We start from the raw sequence: 18,709 nt of genomic DNA, 5'->3' as shown, positions 1-18,709 counted from the left end.
CGTGGCAATTATCATTGCATTATCAATGAATTATCACTGAAGTTTCAATAAATGGCCTCGTTTAACTTTTGCTCTCAGCAAACAGTAGTGCCACTAAAACTCAGTAGGAGAAAGTAAGTATTCAGTTTAAGTAGCCTTGAAAATGTATCTCTTCCTGAGATAGCCCAGGGTTTAGTAATGTGTTATGTTAACCACGTTTAGGCAAAAAATGGAAAGTGACTATAACAGAAGAGCATCTCATGCTGAAAGCCAGTTCTCTGCTGACACCCAAACACTTGTGAATAAGTATGAAGAAACCATCCAAAGTCTGGAGGGCCGCTACCAGCGAGAGCTGCGTGAGTTTGTGGAACTGCAGAGAGAGGAGAAGGCTCAGTGGGAATTTGAAAGGGATGAGATTGCCCAGGAGGTTGCTGAAGCCCACGAGCAGCTGAAGGAAAGGCTGGCAAATGAAAAGGCTGCATCTGTTGCCCTGAGCCAAGAGAAGGAGCTCCTGGAGAAGAAGTTTAAAGAGGAGGTGAACGCGTTGGTGTGCGAGAAGGAGCAGCTCCAGAAAGAGCTGCAGGAGCTGAGGGATGCTGCTGAGGAGCAGGAGAGAAAGCTGAGCAGTGAGATGCTACAGCTTCAAAATGACCACGAGAAAGAGCTGAAGGACAAACAGGAGCTTATCAGCACGGTGGAGGAAAGTGGGAAGCTGGTCAGCCAAAAGCTGGAGAGACTCAACAGTGAGTATAAGCGGGAGAAGGAAGAACTGAATTCCAAACTTCTCGCCTTGGAAAGTTTAAACAAAGACATTTGTGTGAAAGCAGAAGCAGAAAAGGCAGAGATGAATTTGGAAATCTCAAACCTCCAAGAAAAAGTGCAGAAGTTGCAGTGGGAGAACCTTAGTTTTTCTGCACTACAGAATCACTATCGGGTCCTGGAAAACGAATACACCAAAGCAAAGAGCAAAATAGCTTCTTTCTCTGCTACGGAGCCTCTGGGAGATGATGCAGATGTTCTCATAAACCTGCAGAAAGTGCATGAGCAAGCTGTGAAGGAAAATGTCAGGATGGCTGCTGAGATTGTCAGGCTGCAGCAAAGGCTGCAAGATGCTGAGTGCAGATCCATGGGGCATGCCCAGCCTGATTGCTCTGACCAAACATTGCAGCTGCTAGATGAAGTGGATCCTCTTTTTGGAGGGCTGCCCTGTGACTGTAGAGATGAAGGCAAGGGAACGGATCTGGATGGCTTTCAGCTCCTGGAGGCTGACGCTGCAGACCTGAAAGAAGGGATGGGTTCTGGTTTGGAGGGGCTGTGTGATGGAAACGGAGTGGACAGTGGTGCACATGAGGTGTGGGTCTGCCACGTGCCAGGGGGTAGAATGGCACTGGAAAGTGATGGCAACCTTGACTTTGACAAAGATCAAGAGGCGGTTTCTCAGGTGCCTCTGCTGCAAAGAAACAGAGATCTTGAGAGAGTACCCAGGCTAAAAATACTCCAAAATGGTATTAAACAGCAGAATGTCTGTCTAAGTAACAGAGCAGCTCCCAAGAGTAACAGCTTTCATCCCGATGCTTCAAAGCTGCAGACTGAGCTCAAGCACGTCAAAGAACTGGAACGTGCTCCTGGGTCGATGAATGGTGACCTGGAGAGTGCAATACCTCAACTCTGGGAGAGGGTTGAAGAGTTGCAAGAAAGATTGATGGCACAAGCCAAGCTGCTGTCACTGCAAGAAGAAATTCAGGCAGAAAATGAGGGCCTGAAATCTGAAGTGATGAAGTTAGTTGAAAAAAACAGAGTCCTGGAAGACAACCTGTGTGAACTGCGAAGCTTTCATTGCAAGCTAGAAGAAAGTGATCTGGAAAGTATGAAGCTCTGGGAGGAAAACACACAGCTCCCCAAAACAGTCAGAGAATTGAAAGATGGCCAAACCCAAAGTGCTGGGGGAGAAATAGATGTGTCCAGGGAAAAGTTAAGGCTGCGATGCCAGCTTGGAAAGCCAGAAGAACGGGCGGCAGTGCTTAAGGCTCTGCAAGATGAGCATGCCCAATGTGGCAGCACGATGAAGGAAACACCAACAGAAAAGAGAGGTCTGCAGGAGCACAATGAGATGCCGGAGGAGGTCCCCACTCTGGTTAACCCCAATGCCATGCATTTCCAGGAGGAGGAGAGGAACGCAGTGATGCATGGCTTACAAAGCACGTGCACCGAGCTGCAGCAAAAAGTTGATCTTTTGAGGTAATGTACACTTAGAGCTTTGTGGGAAGCGTGGCAGCCCCACAATGCTCCAGCTTGCTGCTTGCTCCACGTAGAAACTAACCTAGTGTGTCCTGCTGACCATCTGTAGCCCTACTGACCGCCCTGCGGCTGCCACGTTAACCTCTGCATTTAGCCCTAGAGAGCAGTGCCTCAGAATCTGACTGCTGGTAGGTGTCTGAATGTGGATAACCATGGCTGGAACAAACGTGTGGCTTGCTCCTCTGAACGTGACTTAGCATGACATAACACAAGTGATTCGCCCGTGGATGCGGTTGCCTTTGCAGTGTGTACAGCAGGGCCCTCTGTGTTAATGTCCGAAAGGTGGTAGTTTTTCAGAATGCTTTCAGCTGTCACTAATATCACCTCTTTGTTCTTTGCCTTGCTAGCACTGAGTGTTACTTGGAAAGCTAGAATTGTTTTGCTTTTTCTAAATACCAGAGTCAACACTGAAGAGTCACAGGGCCATTGAATGGTTTGAGTTGGAAGGGGACCCTTCAAGGCCATCTGGTCCCACTCCCCACGGTGCACAGGGACACCCACAGCTCCATCAGTGCTCACAGCCCATCCCCTGATCTTGGATTTCTCTAGGAATGGGGCAGCACTGCCTCTCTGGGCACCTTGTGCAGTGCCTCGCCATCCTTAATGTAAATAACTTCTTCCTTATGTCCAATCCAACTCTCCCTCTTTTAGTTTGAACCCGTTTCCCCTTGTCCTGCCACAGCAGACCCTGTGCTGCAGTCTGCTTATGGTGGTGTGGAGCTCTTCAAATCCACAGCTACATTATTGGTATCTTAAGGACCAGAAGGTAGAGTACAGTATTGAAGTGCAAAACTTCTGCTAGCTATCTTAAATAACTTATTAACTTTTGCAGGTGTTTTGTACACTTAATATCCCCTTTCTCATCATCTAGGAAGCAGTCTAAATGTAAAATCTATACACAGCTCATATGAATTACCCAGCTGCAGCTTTGTTGCCAAGGATCACAAGCAGGTCAGGCTTTCAGTGACTTCTATTCTTTGGTGATGCACAGAAGCTGTTCTCACGTGTCTCATCTCTCTGCCGCAGGTGTGAGGCTGAGAAGCTCAGAGAAGAAAATGCCATCCTGAAAAACAAAGTGATGCTGTTAAACGAGGAGGGCAGTGCTTCCAGCCTGAAACTGCGGGAGCTGAACGGATCCCGGGAGGAGATGCGGTAAGGACTCAGTGGGACCAGGTGTGCACCTTTGGGCTCTTGCTGCAAGGTCACATCGATTCTCCTAAAGCTCCTACACACCTTAGGTATTGCCCAGGCTTTGAAGCAAGCAGACTGTCTGGTGCCATCAGCAATCCCTGTGCCCTTCCCCAGCCCACAGTTCCTCCTGCCTGATCCTAGAGCTAAAGGAGGAGCTTTAACCCATGGGTCATGTCATAGAATCACAGAATGGCCTGGGTTGCAAAGGAGCACAGTGCTCACCCAGTTCCAACCCCCTGCTGTGTGCAGGTCACCAACCAGCAGCCCAGGCTGCCCGGAGCCACATCCAGCCTGGCCTTGAATGCCTGCAGGGATGGGGCATCCACAGCCTCCTTGGGCAACCTGTTCCAGTGCCTCACCACCCTCGGGCTGAAAAACTTCCTCCTCATATCCAACCTAAACCTCCCCATCTCAGTTTCAAACCATTCCCCTTGTCCTATCACCACCCACCCTCACAAACAGCCGTTCCCCTCCTGTTTACCCGCTCCCTTCAAGCACTGGAAGGACACAATGAGGTCTCCCTGCAGCCTTCTCTTCTCCAAGCTAAACAAGCCCAGTTCCCTCAACCTTTCCTTATAGGAGAGGTGCTCCAGCCCTCAGTCTTCTAGGAAAGAAATGCATGGTGGTGTCAAGGAGGCAGGTACTCACCAAGTCTGTGCAAAGTAGTGATGCTAAGTATAAAATGAAAGTCCAGAACGACCATTTCCTGTGAGCTGAACCAGCTTGTTTTTGCAGGCATGTATATCAACAAGTAACTCTTATTCTGATGAGCTTTTCTTTTCCTAGGCAAAAGATAGAGGCGGTAAGGAAGGAGAAAATGGCTGTGCAGAAGATGGTTGACAATCTGAAAAAGCAGGTATGCAGACTGAGTCTATCAGCTTTTCTGGAGAAACATCACTGTGTAATCATTGCTCCTTCCTTAGGTGGTCCAATCTGAAGGCAACTGTAATGCTATTGCAATTGTTTCAAAAAAGATAATCTACCATTCAGTGCAAAATTAATCATAACTGACACTGCTCTCCCAATTCAGGTAGCAGATCTGAAGGTGAGGAACCAGCAGCTGGACTCTGAAAACACAGAACTGAATCAGAGGAACTCCAAAAACCAAGCGGATGTGCAGGATCTCAACCAACAGCTGGCAAGGGTGCTCAAGCAAAAGGAAAGGGAAGCAGGAAAATGTACCCTGGAAGAGTGGGAAAAGGAGAGATTGGCACTGAAAGAGGAACTAGAAAACAATAAAGTAAAGGTATGGGATAAGTGGCTCTAATGGAATGGAGCAACTGAACCTTTAGGAGTTGCATCCATTTCCCTAACCCATATCACTGGTCCCAGCACCCTCTGCTTAACCTTCATTACTGTCTCTCAAAATGAAATCTGGGCTTTTTACTTCTTGCAGTCATCAAATGTGGTGTCCTCCTTGGAGACGGAGCTGTCAAAAATGAAAGTTCAAGCTCATGTGTTGGAGCAGGAAAACCGCCTTCTCAAGGAGGAGCTGGAGAAAGCAAAACAGGTATGGCACCCTATCCAGGTACCATCAGGTGGTGGCTTAGAGCCAGCAACCTGTCTCTTCTTGGGCCCTGCGCTCTTGATTGGGATGGAAATAGTTAATTTCTCTAACCAAATGTCACAATGTAATGTATGTTATCAAGGACGTTGTTATAAACCTTCTTGAGACAGCCTCTCAGTGCAAGGCACAGCTGTTCAATTGTGGTTGATTTTGGCAAAGTCTAAGCAAGCAAAAGTTACTCCAAAGCAGTAGATCTTCACGGTTGGTTGTTAGTGACAAAGACCAAGACTTAAAGACTTTAATTCAACAACATAAAAGGCTTTTCTAGCTTGTGTGAGTAGAGTGGAATGTTTCGCTGAGCAGTTGGTGACATCCATCCAGCTCCTCTGAAGGTGTAGTTGCTTCCACCATGACCCCTATATATTGACAACAATAAGAGTAGCACTTGAAGACTTTGACAGCTCAGAACTTTAAAAAGATAATTTCCTGGAGGGCCTGGCTCTTGCCCATATAAACAGGCTTCATTTGGCAGTAAGTATATAATGATAATTATAGATAAAGAAGGCTACAAATGAATTAGCCTTCCTGATTAGGGTGCCACAAAGTTATTTTCTTTAAAGCAGAGCACTCATTTGATGTTTCCAATGCTTGGGATTTATAATGGCCTTAAAAAGCAAAAGCAGATGAGATCTATTGAGTCAAGAGTGGATTGCTGCTCAAGTGTAATTAAAGACAGAAGATTGAGTGAGCAAAGCCCAAAGTGCACAGGAGCAGGCAGACAAAGCCTGTGCTCTGTGCCAGATGGGAAAGGGATCAGAAGTCAGCTGGGTGGCTTTTCTTTCCTTCTTCTCTGGGAAGGAGGTATCCAAAGCCTTATCTACTCTGTTGATGTTAGAAGGTGACTGGGGACGTGGATGTGGGAAGGAGAATTGTCTGTTCTGGTTATTCATAAAAATAAAAACCAAAACCCAGCATAATACACAAAATGAAAATTCAAAGATTTAGTATCTGATATGTCCTCTTTCCGATGCAATTGGTGTTGTACAGCCCAATGGGTCCTATATTATGTCATGGGCTTTAACACACTAATACAAGCTGTGCAGGAGGTGTAGCACCTGTCTGCAGGTGTGTGGCACACAGGCTGCCCTGGGTCATGGGTGGTATTCTGCTCCCATCTTTTCCACTCTATCCAGTACGCTACAATTGGTCCTAAGGTGAGGAGAACCCTTTGGTGCTTGCATGTAAAGCTCTGAACTGATGGAGGGGGTTGTCTCCCACAGCTGCCCAGGTGCCCTGACATCTCTGACCTTCAGAATGAAGTCTCTAGCTTGATGACTAAGAACGAAAAGCTGCTGAAAGAAAAGGAAGCGCTGAGCGAGGAATTAAGCAGATGTGTTGATAAGGTAAGGCAGGACTGCACACCCATGTCCCTACCTGCATGCTGCAACAAGGTGCTGAAGTTCTTATATCACAGTCTGCATCCCTCTAAGCTATGAAACTGCTTTGGGTTTCCTTCTTACTTTCAGGCCAGATCAAGGCTTCTGTGCCATTGCATTTTTTCCCTTACTGCTCTTAAAGAGAGCTTTTGGAGCATAGTTTGAGTGCAGTTTGGTTACGTAGCAAATTCCAAGCACTGTGGAGCAGAGGCATGGATGGGAATGTTGCAGCAGGACAAGGAGGACAGTGTTCTTGCACTCTGTATTCTAACTCCAGGCTGGAGCAGCACAGTAGGCGTGCCATAAATAATGATCCTGTTCTGCACAGATTCAAACTGACTTGGTTGGCTTTTTTTTTTTTTGCTCTCCTCCAATTTCCTTGCATAGCTGTAACTCCATGTATCGTAACTCCTAAAGTCAAATTGAGTTAAAGAAAATCCCAAATGATTCAGCCTTAGCCGTGTAATCTTATTCCAGGTGGCCAAAGTAAGCTTCTTGGAGAGCGCTGTTGGCAGCTTGAAGCAGGAGCAGAAGTCCTGGGAACAACAGAGTCAGACCCTGAAAACACAGCTATCAGTTTCACAGGAGAAGGTATAACAGTGGGTTTTGTTACAGTCCTGAATCAAAGCATTTTGGAATTTCTGGTACAGCTGTTTTCATAGAAAACAGCCCTCTTCTAGCATGTGCAAAGACTTCATGCAACTCAGAATGGGTGTTTTGATGGGCTTTCAAAGTGAGTCCTTAAAGGACAAAAGGAAACTTGTTAAATATGACCTTTTTTCCCCACATCCAAGTTCCTCTTGCCAACTCACTCTGCCCAGCTGTCCCTCAAGCACTGCAGAGATCCAGCTTTTGCTCCCTGCTTCTCGGTGGTAGTTTGTTTCATAGCAGCCAAGAGAAGGGACAAATGGCCATTTGCTTGGCTGATGGCACTGCTCTTGTCTCTTTTTGGCTAAGGGCCACCAAGAAGAAATAATTCAAAAGGAATCTCCTTTTCCCAGCATATCACAATAAGTATTCTGAGATGGAAGATGTCTGAGCGCAGTATTTTGGCCATTTTTAAGAGGGTGGGGCAGCTAATTTGAAGCAGAAACTGTTTATCATTTCTGTGAGCTGGGCTACCAGCGTCATCTCATCACCCCTTCCAACAGTCAGCAGTCAAATAGCAGAGATTTGTGGCACGTTGCAGGTTCAGAGCTTGGATGAAACCCTGCAGAACACCAGCCTCCAAATGTCCTGCCTGAGGTCGGACCTGCGGGTGGCACAGCAGGAGAAGGAAGCCCTTGAACAAGAGGTGATGTCTTTACACAAGCAGCTGCAGAACGCCAATGAGAAGGTAACTGACCTCTATCAGATCCACGTGGATGACTTACAGATGGGCATCCTGTCGCCGGAGCCAGTCTAATTGTTAGGTTGGCTCGTTAATGAGCAAGGCAGAAATAGTGCTGCAGGCCTGAGCAAGCAGATTCTGAATGACATTGGTTTTGACTCTTATAAACACAAGTGATAGAAAGCTAGCAATCAAACTGCCTACAGGGAGGAGAGCATAAAAAAAAAGACAGTATTTCTATGATGCTTTCTGGTTTTAATAGTTTTCATGTTTAAGAGTTAACTATCATTAGTCTGGTAAGGTTGTTTGCAATGCCAAGCTGATGATGAGGTGGGTCTGAAGGAGGGGGCAGGCAGCAGTCCTGCATTGCCATTATGAATTTAACCCCTGATTTGGCTCCTTTGCTGTGTAATTAAAGGAATATTTAATGACCACACAGAAAGGAGAGTGCTTCAGAATTGTGCAACAGGAGCTGAATCACAGCTTTACTGAATAATATGTAATAGAGTTCTATTATTTATTCAATGAGGCTGCAAAATAGAGCCCAAATTGCCTTTTTGTGCCATCGAGCTGTGTGTGTGCTCACAGTAACCATTCCAGCTGTGATTTTGGCAAAGTGCTTGGCTGCACACTGGGGTGACCATGCTGGATTTGACTGGAAAATGGCACATAGCTGCAGGGTTCCATCTGCCTCCCAGCCTACCAAAAGCCTCCTTAAACACCACCTGAACGGAGAAAACGTCTGCTTCTCTGTTGAAGGCCTAACCCTGCAATTCTGTCTGTCTTAAGAACCGGGTCCTAGCACGGGCTGTGCCTTCTCCAGGGTGCACACAGCAGGATGAGCTGGAGCAGCTGATGGCCCAGGAGCAGCAGCTGCTGCGGCAGGAGAAGGAGCGGCTGCAGAGGGAAGCCCGCAGCTCTGCCACGGAGCTGATGCATGCCAGGGAGAAGGTAGGGGATGGTTCAGATAGTTTCTTGTCTAAGATTTTGGTCTGCCCCCTCTGCTCTGCCCTGAGGAGGCCATATCTGGAGCACTGGATCTCCTTCTGGGTTCCTCAGTTCCAAGCAGATGTGCAGCTGCTGGTGAGAAGCCAATGGAGGGCTGCAGAGGTGGTGGGGGGTCATCATCTGTGTCAGAGCCCTGGCATGGGCTGCCCAGAGAAGTGGTGGGGCCTCCTCTGGAGATATGCAAAACCCATCTGGACACTTTCCTGTGCAACCTACTGTAGGGAACCAGCGTTAGCAGAGGGTTCATAGAATCACAGCATGGCATGGCCTGGGTTGCAAAGGAGCACAGTGCTCATCCAGTTCCAACCCCCTGCTGAGTACAGGTCACCAACCAGCAGCCCAGGCTGCCCAGAGCCACATCCAGCCTGGCCTTGAATGCCTGCAGGGATGGGGCATCCACAGCCTCCTTGGGCAACCTGTTCCAGTGCCTCACCACCCTCTGGCTGAAAAACTTCCTCCTCATATCCAACCTAAACCTCCCGTCTCAGTTTAAAACCATTCCCCTTGTCCTTTTACCATCCATCCTGGGCTGAATGGGGAATCTCCAGAGGGCCCTTCCAATGCCTACAACTCTGGGATTTATTTATTACATCTTCTAGCATTCTTCACATTTAATTTCCGAGCTCACAATATTAGGCAGATGATGGGGAGGAGAAAGAGTTGCTCAAAGCTAAATTATCGAAAGTACTAGAATTTGTTGTGAATCTCAAATCAACTGGTACCAGATATTGCAAATGCAATTGATTTGCAGTGGGCTGTCAGTTTTGACTTACTGGAATGTTTCAAAAATGTCACTACAAAGCAGACGGAATGGTTTGGAATGTCTTCTCACATTTGTTCATCTCTGGTCTCTTTAGATCCGACAGCTGGAATCCACTGTCCTTTCCTTAAAGCATCAGAAGCATCAAAGCCAGTCAGGTATTGTCAAAGCCATAGAGCAGGAGAAACTAAGCTTGAAGAGAGAGTGTGAACAGCTACAGAAGGAGTTGTCCTCTGCAAATAGGAAGGTTAGTCCAAATATTTAACCTGGAGTTGGTGTGATGTGCAGCGACTCATGACTTGCATGTTGAATACAACAGATAAAATGAAGCTGCTGCCTTTCTAAGGAAACGTCTTGTCTCCCATAGATCAGTCAGATGAACTCTGTTGGACACGAATTGGAAACAAGCTCAGAAAATGAAGGGCTAAGGAAAAAGCAAGTCAAGCTGGACGATCAGTTAATGGAGGTACTTCCAATAGGTGCTGACCGCACTGACTGTAGTGTGGAGGTTTATCAGTGTGTCACTGAATCCGTGAATTTATTTATAAAATGAAAGTAAAAAAAACCTTTCCTCTTCAGGGAAAATGATCAAAACTGGGAGAATTGATGTCCTCTAATGTTTCATGATCAGTGTTAGTGTGATGAATGTGCTTCTGTGAAGCACAGTGTGGTTCATGGTAACTTGTGTAATGTTCCACATACAAAGTCAAACAGGGAAGAATCTTGTTTCTGTGCTTGAGGCAAGGCTAACACTTTGTTCTTCCTTCCTAAAACATATCACCTCAAATTCCCTAACTAATATTTGTTTAATGCTGCTCTTAATGTAGAAGCCTGTTCTTATTTATGAGAATAGTTGGCTGAATGGAAGCCTTGCTTAGCAGAACCTCTGAGCTGTCTCTGCAATGATGGTCTGAATTTGAGTTTAAAACACTTTTTACTTGTTCCATAAATGAGGCAGTCTTATAGATGAGGCTTTTGCAGCACTGTTTGTTGAAATACCTCATGGTTTTCATGAAGGAAGCAAATGGGAAGCATGTTATGCTGAATATACTATGTAATTAGCTGTAAAATTATTAAAAACTTGATTAGAAAAAATGAAATTTTGGCAAGTTGTTGAAAACAGTTTTATTTCCTGTGCCTTTGCTTCGTGTATTTTTAATTATGCTTTGGGGAAAAATCCCAACTCTGTTAAACTCTTCAGTCTGAACATCAAGTATGGAACTGGGTTTTCTCCCAAAACCTGTAATTCAAACATGCAGGACTTGTTATTTCTGACGACATTATCCCAACAGGAGTGTATAACATTCACTTAGCACTTTGTGACCTCTAACTTTCTCTTTTGTGCCTGTTCTCCTTTTGTCCATGGCTAACCTGTCTAGAACTCAGTGGTTGGAACTAGCAGAGAAGGGTGCAGTTCTCTTTCTGAAATAGTGTGCGAAGGTAGAGCAACCATTTTCAATGTACTACCATAGCATGAAGAAAACACTTTTGAATGGGTTTTCTTTTTTACTCCATGCATCTTTCGAAGTAGAGGAGCCACTATTCATTTTAATGTATCGTCCTTCCTTTGGCAGCTGCACTGACCTGTTGGGTGCAGGTAATGCATGCTGTGATTTGGTTCGATAGGAAAACATTGGATATTCCAAAGGGGTTGCAGTGAAAATGGAGAAATGACCGATTGCATTCAAAGGGATTCAACTGATCATGAGAAAATGAAAAGTGGCTCCATCCCCTCCTTCTCACCCAGTGACTGTGAGGCCTGAAGGTGTCCTCGTGTTTGCCTCTGGCCTTTTGCATGCCTTTTCACCAGACTGTCAAGTGTTTCCCTAGTACTGACTGATATGTGGTCACACTGTGTCATCCCTGATAGTTTAGTGAGCTCCTTACTGTTCCACTTCCTTCCACAGATGAATATGGCAAGACTACACTGTTTTCATTAGCCATTAGCAAATTAATTTTGAGATGTTAGCATTTATTGGTGTTTCCTCAGCTTTTCCACTCGTGTGCTTGACAACATCACATGAAACCCTGCACAAATCCCATTCAAATTTCATTATTTCTGCTGTTTATGCTGTTGGTAAAAGAATAGCTTCGTTATAGCCAAGTTGATTCAAGAGAACCTCCTGATATATAATTATGTATATTTTTTAGAAAAGCTTTTTTAAAATACTTACACTACTTTCAAATGGCTTCTAAGCCTATATTCTATTTATTTGAGCCAGCAGAGGTGGGCAGATGCTATCACAGCCACAGCACTCATGTTCTTATCACATTTCAAGCCCCTCTCTATCTTCATTAGGGCTCCACCATTGGATACACCATTAGAGCAGTGCCCTCGATGGAATTACACCCTTATGTCAGATGCTTATAGTTGATTCCATTATAGATGAACTCAATAACGGAACTGTGATGCTAATTGAGGCCTTAATTACAGCACTTGTGAAAGGAAAAGTAATACTGCTAATGTAATCTCACATACCTTTTCCTAAGGGACCAGAGTAATGGTTATGAGATAACGGGAGGATTTTGTGATGTGGTTAGCTGGCTCTTACAGGAAGAATGATTTTTACGTGAAGAAAGCATTAATCTTATGCAAATGCAAGCTGCAAATTGGCTTGGCTGAAGCTTAAGTCTCAAATTTTAACAAGCTCCGCTTGTGGCATGACTCTAAATGAAAGACATAAAATGTGTGAGGTCTTCTGTTCAACAGAGGGCTCCTAAGTGGTGAACTCAGAATACAGCACAGCAGAGAGCATGAAGATACTTCGATCACTTTAGACTGTATAGAAAATGTTTTGCTTTTAGGATTTTGTTTTGCTTTTTGAGTAGATTAAAGACTAGAAATAAGCAGCGCTGGTGGGCACCACCTTCAGCCTGCCTCGTGCTAGCTTGAATATTAGGAAGAATTTCTTCTCTGAAAGAGTGGTTGGGTTGGGACAGGCTGCCCAGGGAGGTGGTGGAGTCACCATCTCTGGAGGTGTTAAGGAAAGGTGGGTGTAGGCTTAGGGGCACGGTTAGTGGGCAGCATTGGTTGTAGGTGGATAGTTGGACTGGGGGATCTTAGAGGTCTTAATGATTCTGTGATAATTCTATACCAGTGCTTTTATTTGTACCAAGGTGCTGTTACTAGAAGAGTTGCAAGGGCTAAGGTTAAAATTAAAAACAAAAGTGAAGTTGTAGCTCAGCACAGACCTGTTCAGGATTTTGCCAGAGATTCAATGAGCCATAATGCAGGCCTGAAGTTACAAATCAAAGCTCAATCTCCAGTAGACTTTGCAGAACTGCATGTAAAGATGCATCTTTTCCACTGGGAAGAGCTTACCTTAGCATCTGTTACGGCTTCAAACTCGCTTCCCTTGTGCACAAGAGATGCTTTAAGCTTTAAGCTCGGCGCATCGTGTATCATGCAAGAACAACTCCAGAAACGCACCTCGAGCAACCCGCCGTGCTGCTCTCCCCTGACAGCCTGTCTGTGTTGCTCCGCAGATGCGACGCTCGAGCAGCAGCGGGATGCTTAGCCAGCCCCTGCACCCTCGGGAGCTCCCACAGCAGGGCTGTGCCGTGGTGCCCAGGGAGCAGTTCCTGCAGCTCCAGCAGCAGCTGCTGCAGGCGGAGCAGAGGGGCCAGCGGTTGCAGGAGGAGCTTGAAAGCAGACCTTCTGAAACCAACGTGCAGCAGGTAAGGCTCTCGTTTCTCTGCAGGCTGTTACTTCGGTGGGGTGTTGGGTTCGTTTGGTGTTTTGACTTCTGAGATCCGTTCTCTGTTTATGCCAGTTCGAAAATTGAAATTAGTTGCATCAAAGCTGTGCCTTTATTCAGCAAGTGCAGCTTGAGCCGTGGTTCGGTTCTGAAGTCCCTTTTCCTTCGTGGCTCCATCCACATCCAACTGTGGCTTTTCTCCTTGTGATCAATGTGCAGTCAGTGTCTGTAGTTGGCTTTTTATTTTCCCTAATGTCCATGTCTGGAACCTTTGCTCTGGAAAATACACATTGCACAGACACTGGCATCAGACATAAAGCATGAGTTCAGGCTGTTGCTGCCACGTGGAGTTCTGCCACGTGAGACATAGCAGAGCATAATACCAACAAGAAACCCTTTTTGTAAGGTCTCCCCATCTTCATTATTTGGCCACGACAGGACGTTGTTTGGAGGGCACCATTCCTGTTATCCTGAGACATCATCACTGGTGCTTCTGAGGGAAAGCAATCTAATTCCAACAAAGATACGGCCGCTGCACTCACTGGGCTGAGTCACTCCTCGTATTTCCACATGAAAGACTGAATGATGAGCAATAATAAGCTCTAGTAGCAAATTTTGCATCTCCCATGTAAAATGAACCTTAAAATTAGGCTGCCAACCAACCCGTAGTTTTGCTTGGACTACTTAAAGTTGCTCAGCTCCCCCTTCCTGCAGGTCTTTTTCATTGGAAAAGCCAGATGATGTTTTGGTGACCACATCCCTCAATCTCTAAAGCTTTGGCTTTGGGCACGTATCTTAAAATAACAGTGTGACTTAAGATAAAGCTCTAAGTAACTTAAATAAAAGACTAATGTTTTTATTAACCTGTTAGCAGAAAAAATACATTTTACACTCTCTTGGATTTTATATAGAGAAAAATCAGGAATTGATATATTTATATAAGCTTTAAGTCTTTCAAGTTCAAAGATCTGACCATGTTAGTAGGTGTATTTTGAAAGATGTATTATGGAAAAAAAATAGAATACAGAAATCTAGTGCAGAATAGTTTCTAAAGCTGATAAAACTTGCAGTGACTGTTTTAAATCACAGCATTAAGGAGAACAGTTCCCTGCAAAGGAGCTTAACAGCAAAGAATGCAGGAGAGAAGGAAAAATAAATGAATTGTAAGTTCTCTCCCTTTCACTGAGTGATGATGGAGGTGCACTACTGATGTATTTGGTCACACACATTGGAAAGCAAAGCATGCAGTCGAATTTTGAAATCAATAAAAGCTACATTACAGCAGCAGCATCTGCAAAGTGAATGTGCAGTGTGCATTGCATTAGAAGTAGTTTTGTAATTCTGCTTTTGAAAGCCTGAGAAGCAATTTGCAAACTAATCATGTCCTGGAACCCGCAGTTCTACAGATGCATCACTTCTATTTCCCAGAACCTTCATGAATATAAAAATCCTTTCCCAGAGGTTTTGCAAGCGTTTGCTGTCAATGCACTTAATGCTTGTAACTTCTCTTTTTGTATCGATTTTTACTTAAAGTGAACAGATGTGAATGAAGTTCCAGTTTGGAGCATCTCCTACAGCTGTTTTTGTGGGCTCTACTACATGACTTTTTGAAGTCACTGTTGTGAAGCGTTCGTTATGCAACTGTAAACAAGGGCAAAGTGTGGATGCTTTAAGCTGGGACAAACCCAACTGCTGCTTTAAGCACACCTTTAATCCTTACTCTTCCCTTCGTCATCCTGAAGCAAACATCTAGTTGAGATTATGTCCATTCCCTTTAGCACCTTGGGAAATTGCATCCTAACCCCTCTTCAGTGTCTTTTCCCCATTGAGTACAATGTCATGCCATCCATGTTTTCTGCGTCAATTAACAACCTTGTTTTGCTGGTGCTGCTTTGCACTTCGCAGCTTTCTTCAATCCCCAGCTCTTCTGTGTAAGGCACCAAAGTCACCCTCCTTTTTGGAATTTGTGTGCTCCTTTTGCTTTGCATTCTTCATTACTTTTCAATCATGGCTACGGTGGTCTGTGTTATCCTTTGCTTTACGGTCTGTGTGGAGCTGTTGCTTACCAAGCTCACTATTCCAACATCACCCCATTAAAGCCCCTCATCCTTTTCTCCTCTGTTAACCTGCCTACCTTGTCCCAGACAGCAGTGCTGCCACATAAGATGGCCTGGGTTGCAAAGGAGCACAGTGCTCATCCAGTTCCAACCCCCTGCTGTGTGCAGGTCACCAACCAGCAGCCCAGGCTGCCCAGAGCCACATCCAGCCTGGCCTTGAATGCCTGCAGGGATGGGGATCCACAGCCTCCTTGGGCAACCTTTGCTGAGCCTTGCTCAATAATGAGTGCTGTGGGCCCATCCCTGAGCCAAGGTTCCCAGAAGTTGCCTCCAACCTCTGCCAACCCATCGTTCTGCCGGGAGTACACAGAGTTGCTCAACTCCCCCTCTCTGCTGTTGTGCTTTGGAAAATTCAAATAACCTCTGACCAACAGCTTGTTCAGCCGTCTCAGCAGAAGGCTTGCAGCTAGGTTTGAGGAGGTGGTCAAGCAAATGCTGTCACAAATGCTTTTTGGCAACTTGAGGCAATATGTAGTGGCAGATAATCTCCCCTTGAAGTATAACTGCTTTGCCATTGGCACACGTTGCTGTCACTGATCTCTTTAAATCCCCCAAAATGTGGATGAGTCCTCTTCAGCATCCTGACCTCTAGAAAACACATCCTGAGTATTTCCTCAATTGCATTTGTGTAGCACTAATACAGAGAAATGTAATGTGGTGCTCTGCCTGCTTTCTCCTCCGTGTGTTTTTGTCTTGTGTTGCTTGCTTGGCTCGTTCTGGTGCTTTGCTTTGTGTACATACGTATTTATAAAGACAACCTGGATATCAGGGTGAAGTGTCCCACTTGCCTTCTCTCTCTAGGCCTTGCTACCGGAGCAGCGAGCAGTGCACGCAGATTCCTACAGGAGGATCGGGCACCTCTGAGAGCTTGGCTGCTTCCCATCTCATTCCTTGCCATGATCACACACACACACACAAACACACAAACTGGCATAAGCTGAGAAACTTGAGGATCCATTTTTTTTTTTGTTTTATTTTTAAGTCTCCACAGTGTTATTTCCTATTTATTTGTCCAGGAGTTATTTTCTGGATGTTGTCAGCTGTTCTTTTTCATTTGTTGCAAATCATTTCTATTTATGTTATTTAAAATGTGAGTTTTCTCAATGTGGGAAGAGCCTATTTTTCTCAAATGGTACTAATTTTATATGAGACAAAAGAAATCTGGGGTATTTATGCTGCTTTTTTTTTTGTATAAGATGCCTAAACTTTTATAATGGGGAAAGATGACATTTTTGATGTAAATGAAAAATAAATTTTTTTTAAACATAACGTCTCTTGTCTTAATAGCATCGCTAGCTTCAGCTTTATGAACAAGAATTAACAGGTTTTAGACAACATTGTTGAATTTCTTGTAATGAGGACCATGGATGGGGCCCTGGGCAGCCTGAGCTGGTGGTTGGAACTGGATGGGCTTTAGGGTCCCTTCCAATCCAACCATGCTGTGGTTCTATCATATGACTTCTGGGAAAGATTTGCAGTAGAGGATATACTTTGATACGGAATACTCTGCTTCCCCAGGATGTGTTCATGCACATTTGAGACAAGAGTTTCCATAGTACTGAGACATGCTATTGCTGTGACCGTAAAGTAAAAATGGTAGTGGCAGAAAAGAGGAAAATGATCAGGCTTGTTTCTCAGATGCTGTTCCTTAGTGTTTTTCTTCTGTCTCCAAGTACTAGATTAAATGAGGTTTATTACTAATAGCTTGAGGTCGACAACCTCTTCTTTAAGGGTTATGTTTTTTTGCTTATCTTTCTAAAAGCTTGAGCTGGCTTCTCCCAGCAAGCATGAAATGTGAAACGAGGTAGAACGCTCTCAAATTATCTTTAAGCCAAAAATCAAGGTTCACAGACACCAAGGCCACTAATTCTTAGCTTTCACTGAACCACTCCCTCAGGGCTCCAAGTATGATGGATAATGCCCAACCGTGGTCTTGAATTCCAATTAAATTACAGAAGATAACTGAAGATGACTTTCCAGGAATACCTTTTAGTAGTATGTTTTAAAAGCTGTAAACACACTCCAGCCAGAAGCACTTTAACTCTGCTTTGTGGATGACCCTAATGCAACATTTTTTGATGTCTTTATAAGCTAAGCAGTCATGCAAATCCATAATTAGACTTAGGAGTTTCTGGAGTTCCAACAAATAAAATCTTGAGCGGACTTGAATCAGTCAATCCAACAGGATGTTTCTACAGTAGTTAAGGTGAACAACTGACTCTTCACAGTTCCCCGTGTTTCTGACTTATTTGGGAGACTTGCATTCAACTGTTGATGCAACAGGCATTCTCATAGAATCATGGAATCACCAAGGTTGGAAAATGCCTAGAAGATCATCCAGTCCCACCATCCACCTATCACCAATAGTTCTGACTAAACTGACAGCAGTGGTTTGTTTTGATTGTAGTTAGGTTACCCATTACCTCACTCAAAAAAAAAATAACAAAAGCACATTGGATTATTCAGAAGGATTAGCTTTATACAGGATTGGGATAAAAAGATGCTAATTTTAGGATATAATTGAATTTTGAAAGGCCTTTGGAATGAAGGGTTATGGTCAAAGTAACGAGTCAGTATGACCGCCTCTTTTTTTTTTTTCTAAAATCAGTAAGATTTTGATTGGTATCATTTCCCCCCACTCAACAGATAAACATCAAAAGAATGAAGAAAGGAATCTATCCAGGTCCAGTTATCACAGTTGATACAGAACTTAGAATTTTATATTGATTTGTCTTATATAAAGTAATCTAACATATAACTTAGATTTAACGCCATGGATGTCCTTTAAGCGTTGCCATAACATTTTGCTTCCAAGAACTGTACATTAACTGTGTTGACTCTTTAAAGTGAACACAAACGTGGAGTGGCAACGTTTTTTTCCTCTGCATGAAGTGAAAGGAAGAATAGCACTGAGTGTGACCTGATCTTTGTGAACAAATTCTCACGTGCCTGTTGCTTTCCAGGGGGGCCATGAACAGCTTCTAAAGATGATGGAAGAACGTATGATGGATGTTGAACAGAAACTGAGGCTCGTGAAGAGGCTTCTCCAAGATAAAGTAAATCAGCTGAAGGAACAAGTAAGCGTTCTTGCTCTTTTCCCCAAATCTTCCCTGTTGCTTCTGTAAAAAACTAAGCAGGCAAAAGCCACAACGTTGCTCTTGCTGAGAAGAAAGTTAAATTTTTCTTTGAGTTCTTCTTAGCCAACATATTTGCCCAAAACTTCACAGGAATTCAAACTGAAGTCTGAATTAATCGCTCATTAATTCCCTAAAAGCTATGCATGTTTGGTATGCAGGCACACTTAAAGTCAGGAAATAAATGTAAAATTTGGGCCAAGTATTTTAGCTGGGGAAGTTGCTTACAAAGGACTAAGGAATTTTCTGAA

At 44.4% G+C, this 18,709-nt stretch overlaps 1 protein-coding gene across 5 annotated transcripts in view; it reads left to right on the top strand.

The window, feature by feature from the left end:
* Positions 1 to 18,709, top strand: part of NIN (ninein) — a 54,728-nt gene that overhangs the window by 31,133 nt on the left and 4,886 nt on the right. For 3 of the 5 annotated variants that reach the window (XM_085225922.1, XM_085225923.1, XM_085225924.1), the window contains exons 17-29: positions 202 to 2,217; positions 3,304 to 3,429; positions 4,255 to 4,324; positions 4,499 to 4,714; positions 4,865 to 4,978; positions 6,256 to 6,378; positions 6,889 to 7,002; positions 7,601 to 7,747; positions 8,531 to 8,692; positions 9,607 to 9,756; positions 9,877 to 9,975; positions 12,996 to 13,187; positions 18,288 to 18,401. In XM_085225922.1, the coding sequence (XP_085082048.1) occupies positions 202 to 2,217; positions 3,304 to 3,429; positions 4,255 to 4,324; positions 4,499 to 4,714; positions 4,865 to 4,978; positions 6,256 to 6,378; positions 6,889 to 7,002; positions 7,601 to 7,747; positions 8,531 to 8,692; positions 9,607 to 9,756; positions 9,877 to 9,975; positions 12,996 to 13,187; positions 18,288 to 18,401 (3,643 nt within the window). Of the gene's footprint in view, positions 1 to 201; positions 2,218 to 3,303; positions 3,430 to 4,254; positions 4,325 to 4,498; positions 4,715 to 4,864; positions 4,979 to 6,255; positions 6,379 to 6,888; positions 7,003 to 7,600; positions 7,748 to 8,530; positions 8,693 to 9,606; positions 9,757 to 9,876; positions 9,976 to 10,888; positions 10,950 to 12,995; positions 13,188 to 16,125; positions 17,316 to 18,287; positions 18,402 to 18,709 lie in introns of those variants that run through there. The other 2 variants (XM_085225925.1, XM_085225926.1) reach the window with 2 other exon arrangements.

Source organism: Meleagris gallopavo, chromosome 5, assembly GCF_905368555.1.
Source record: "Meleagris gallopavo chromosome 5, MGAL_WU_HG_1.1, whole genome shotgun sequence".
Taxonomy (NCBI): domain Eukaryota; kingdom Metazoa; phylum Chordata; class Aves; order Galliformes; family Phasianidae; genus Meleagris; species Meleagris gallopavo.
This window is presented reverse-complemented; position numbering and strand designations above follow the sequence as displayed.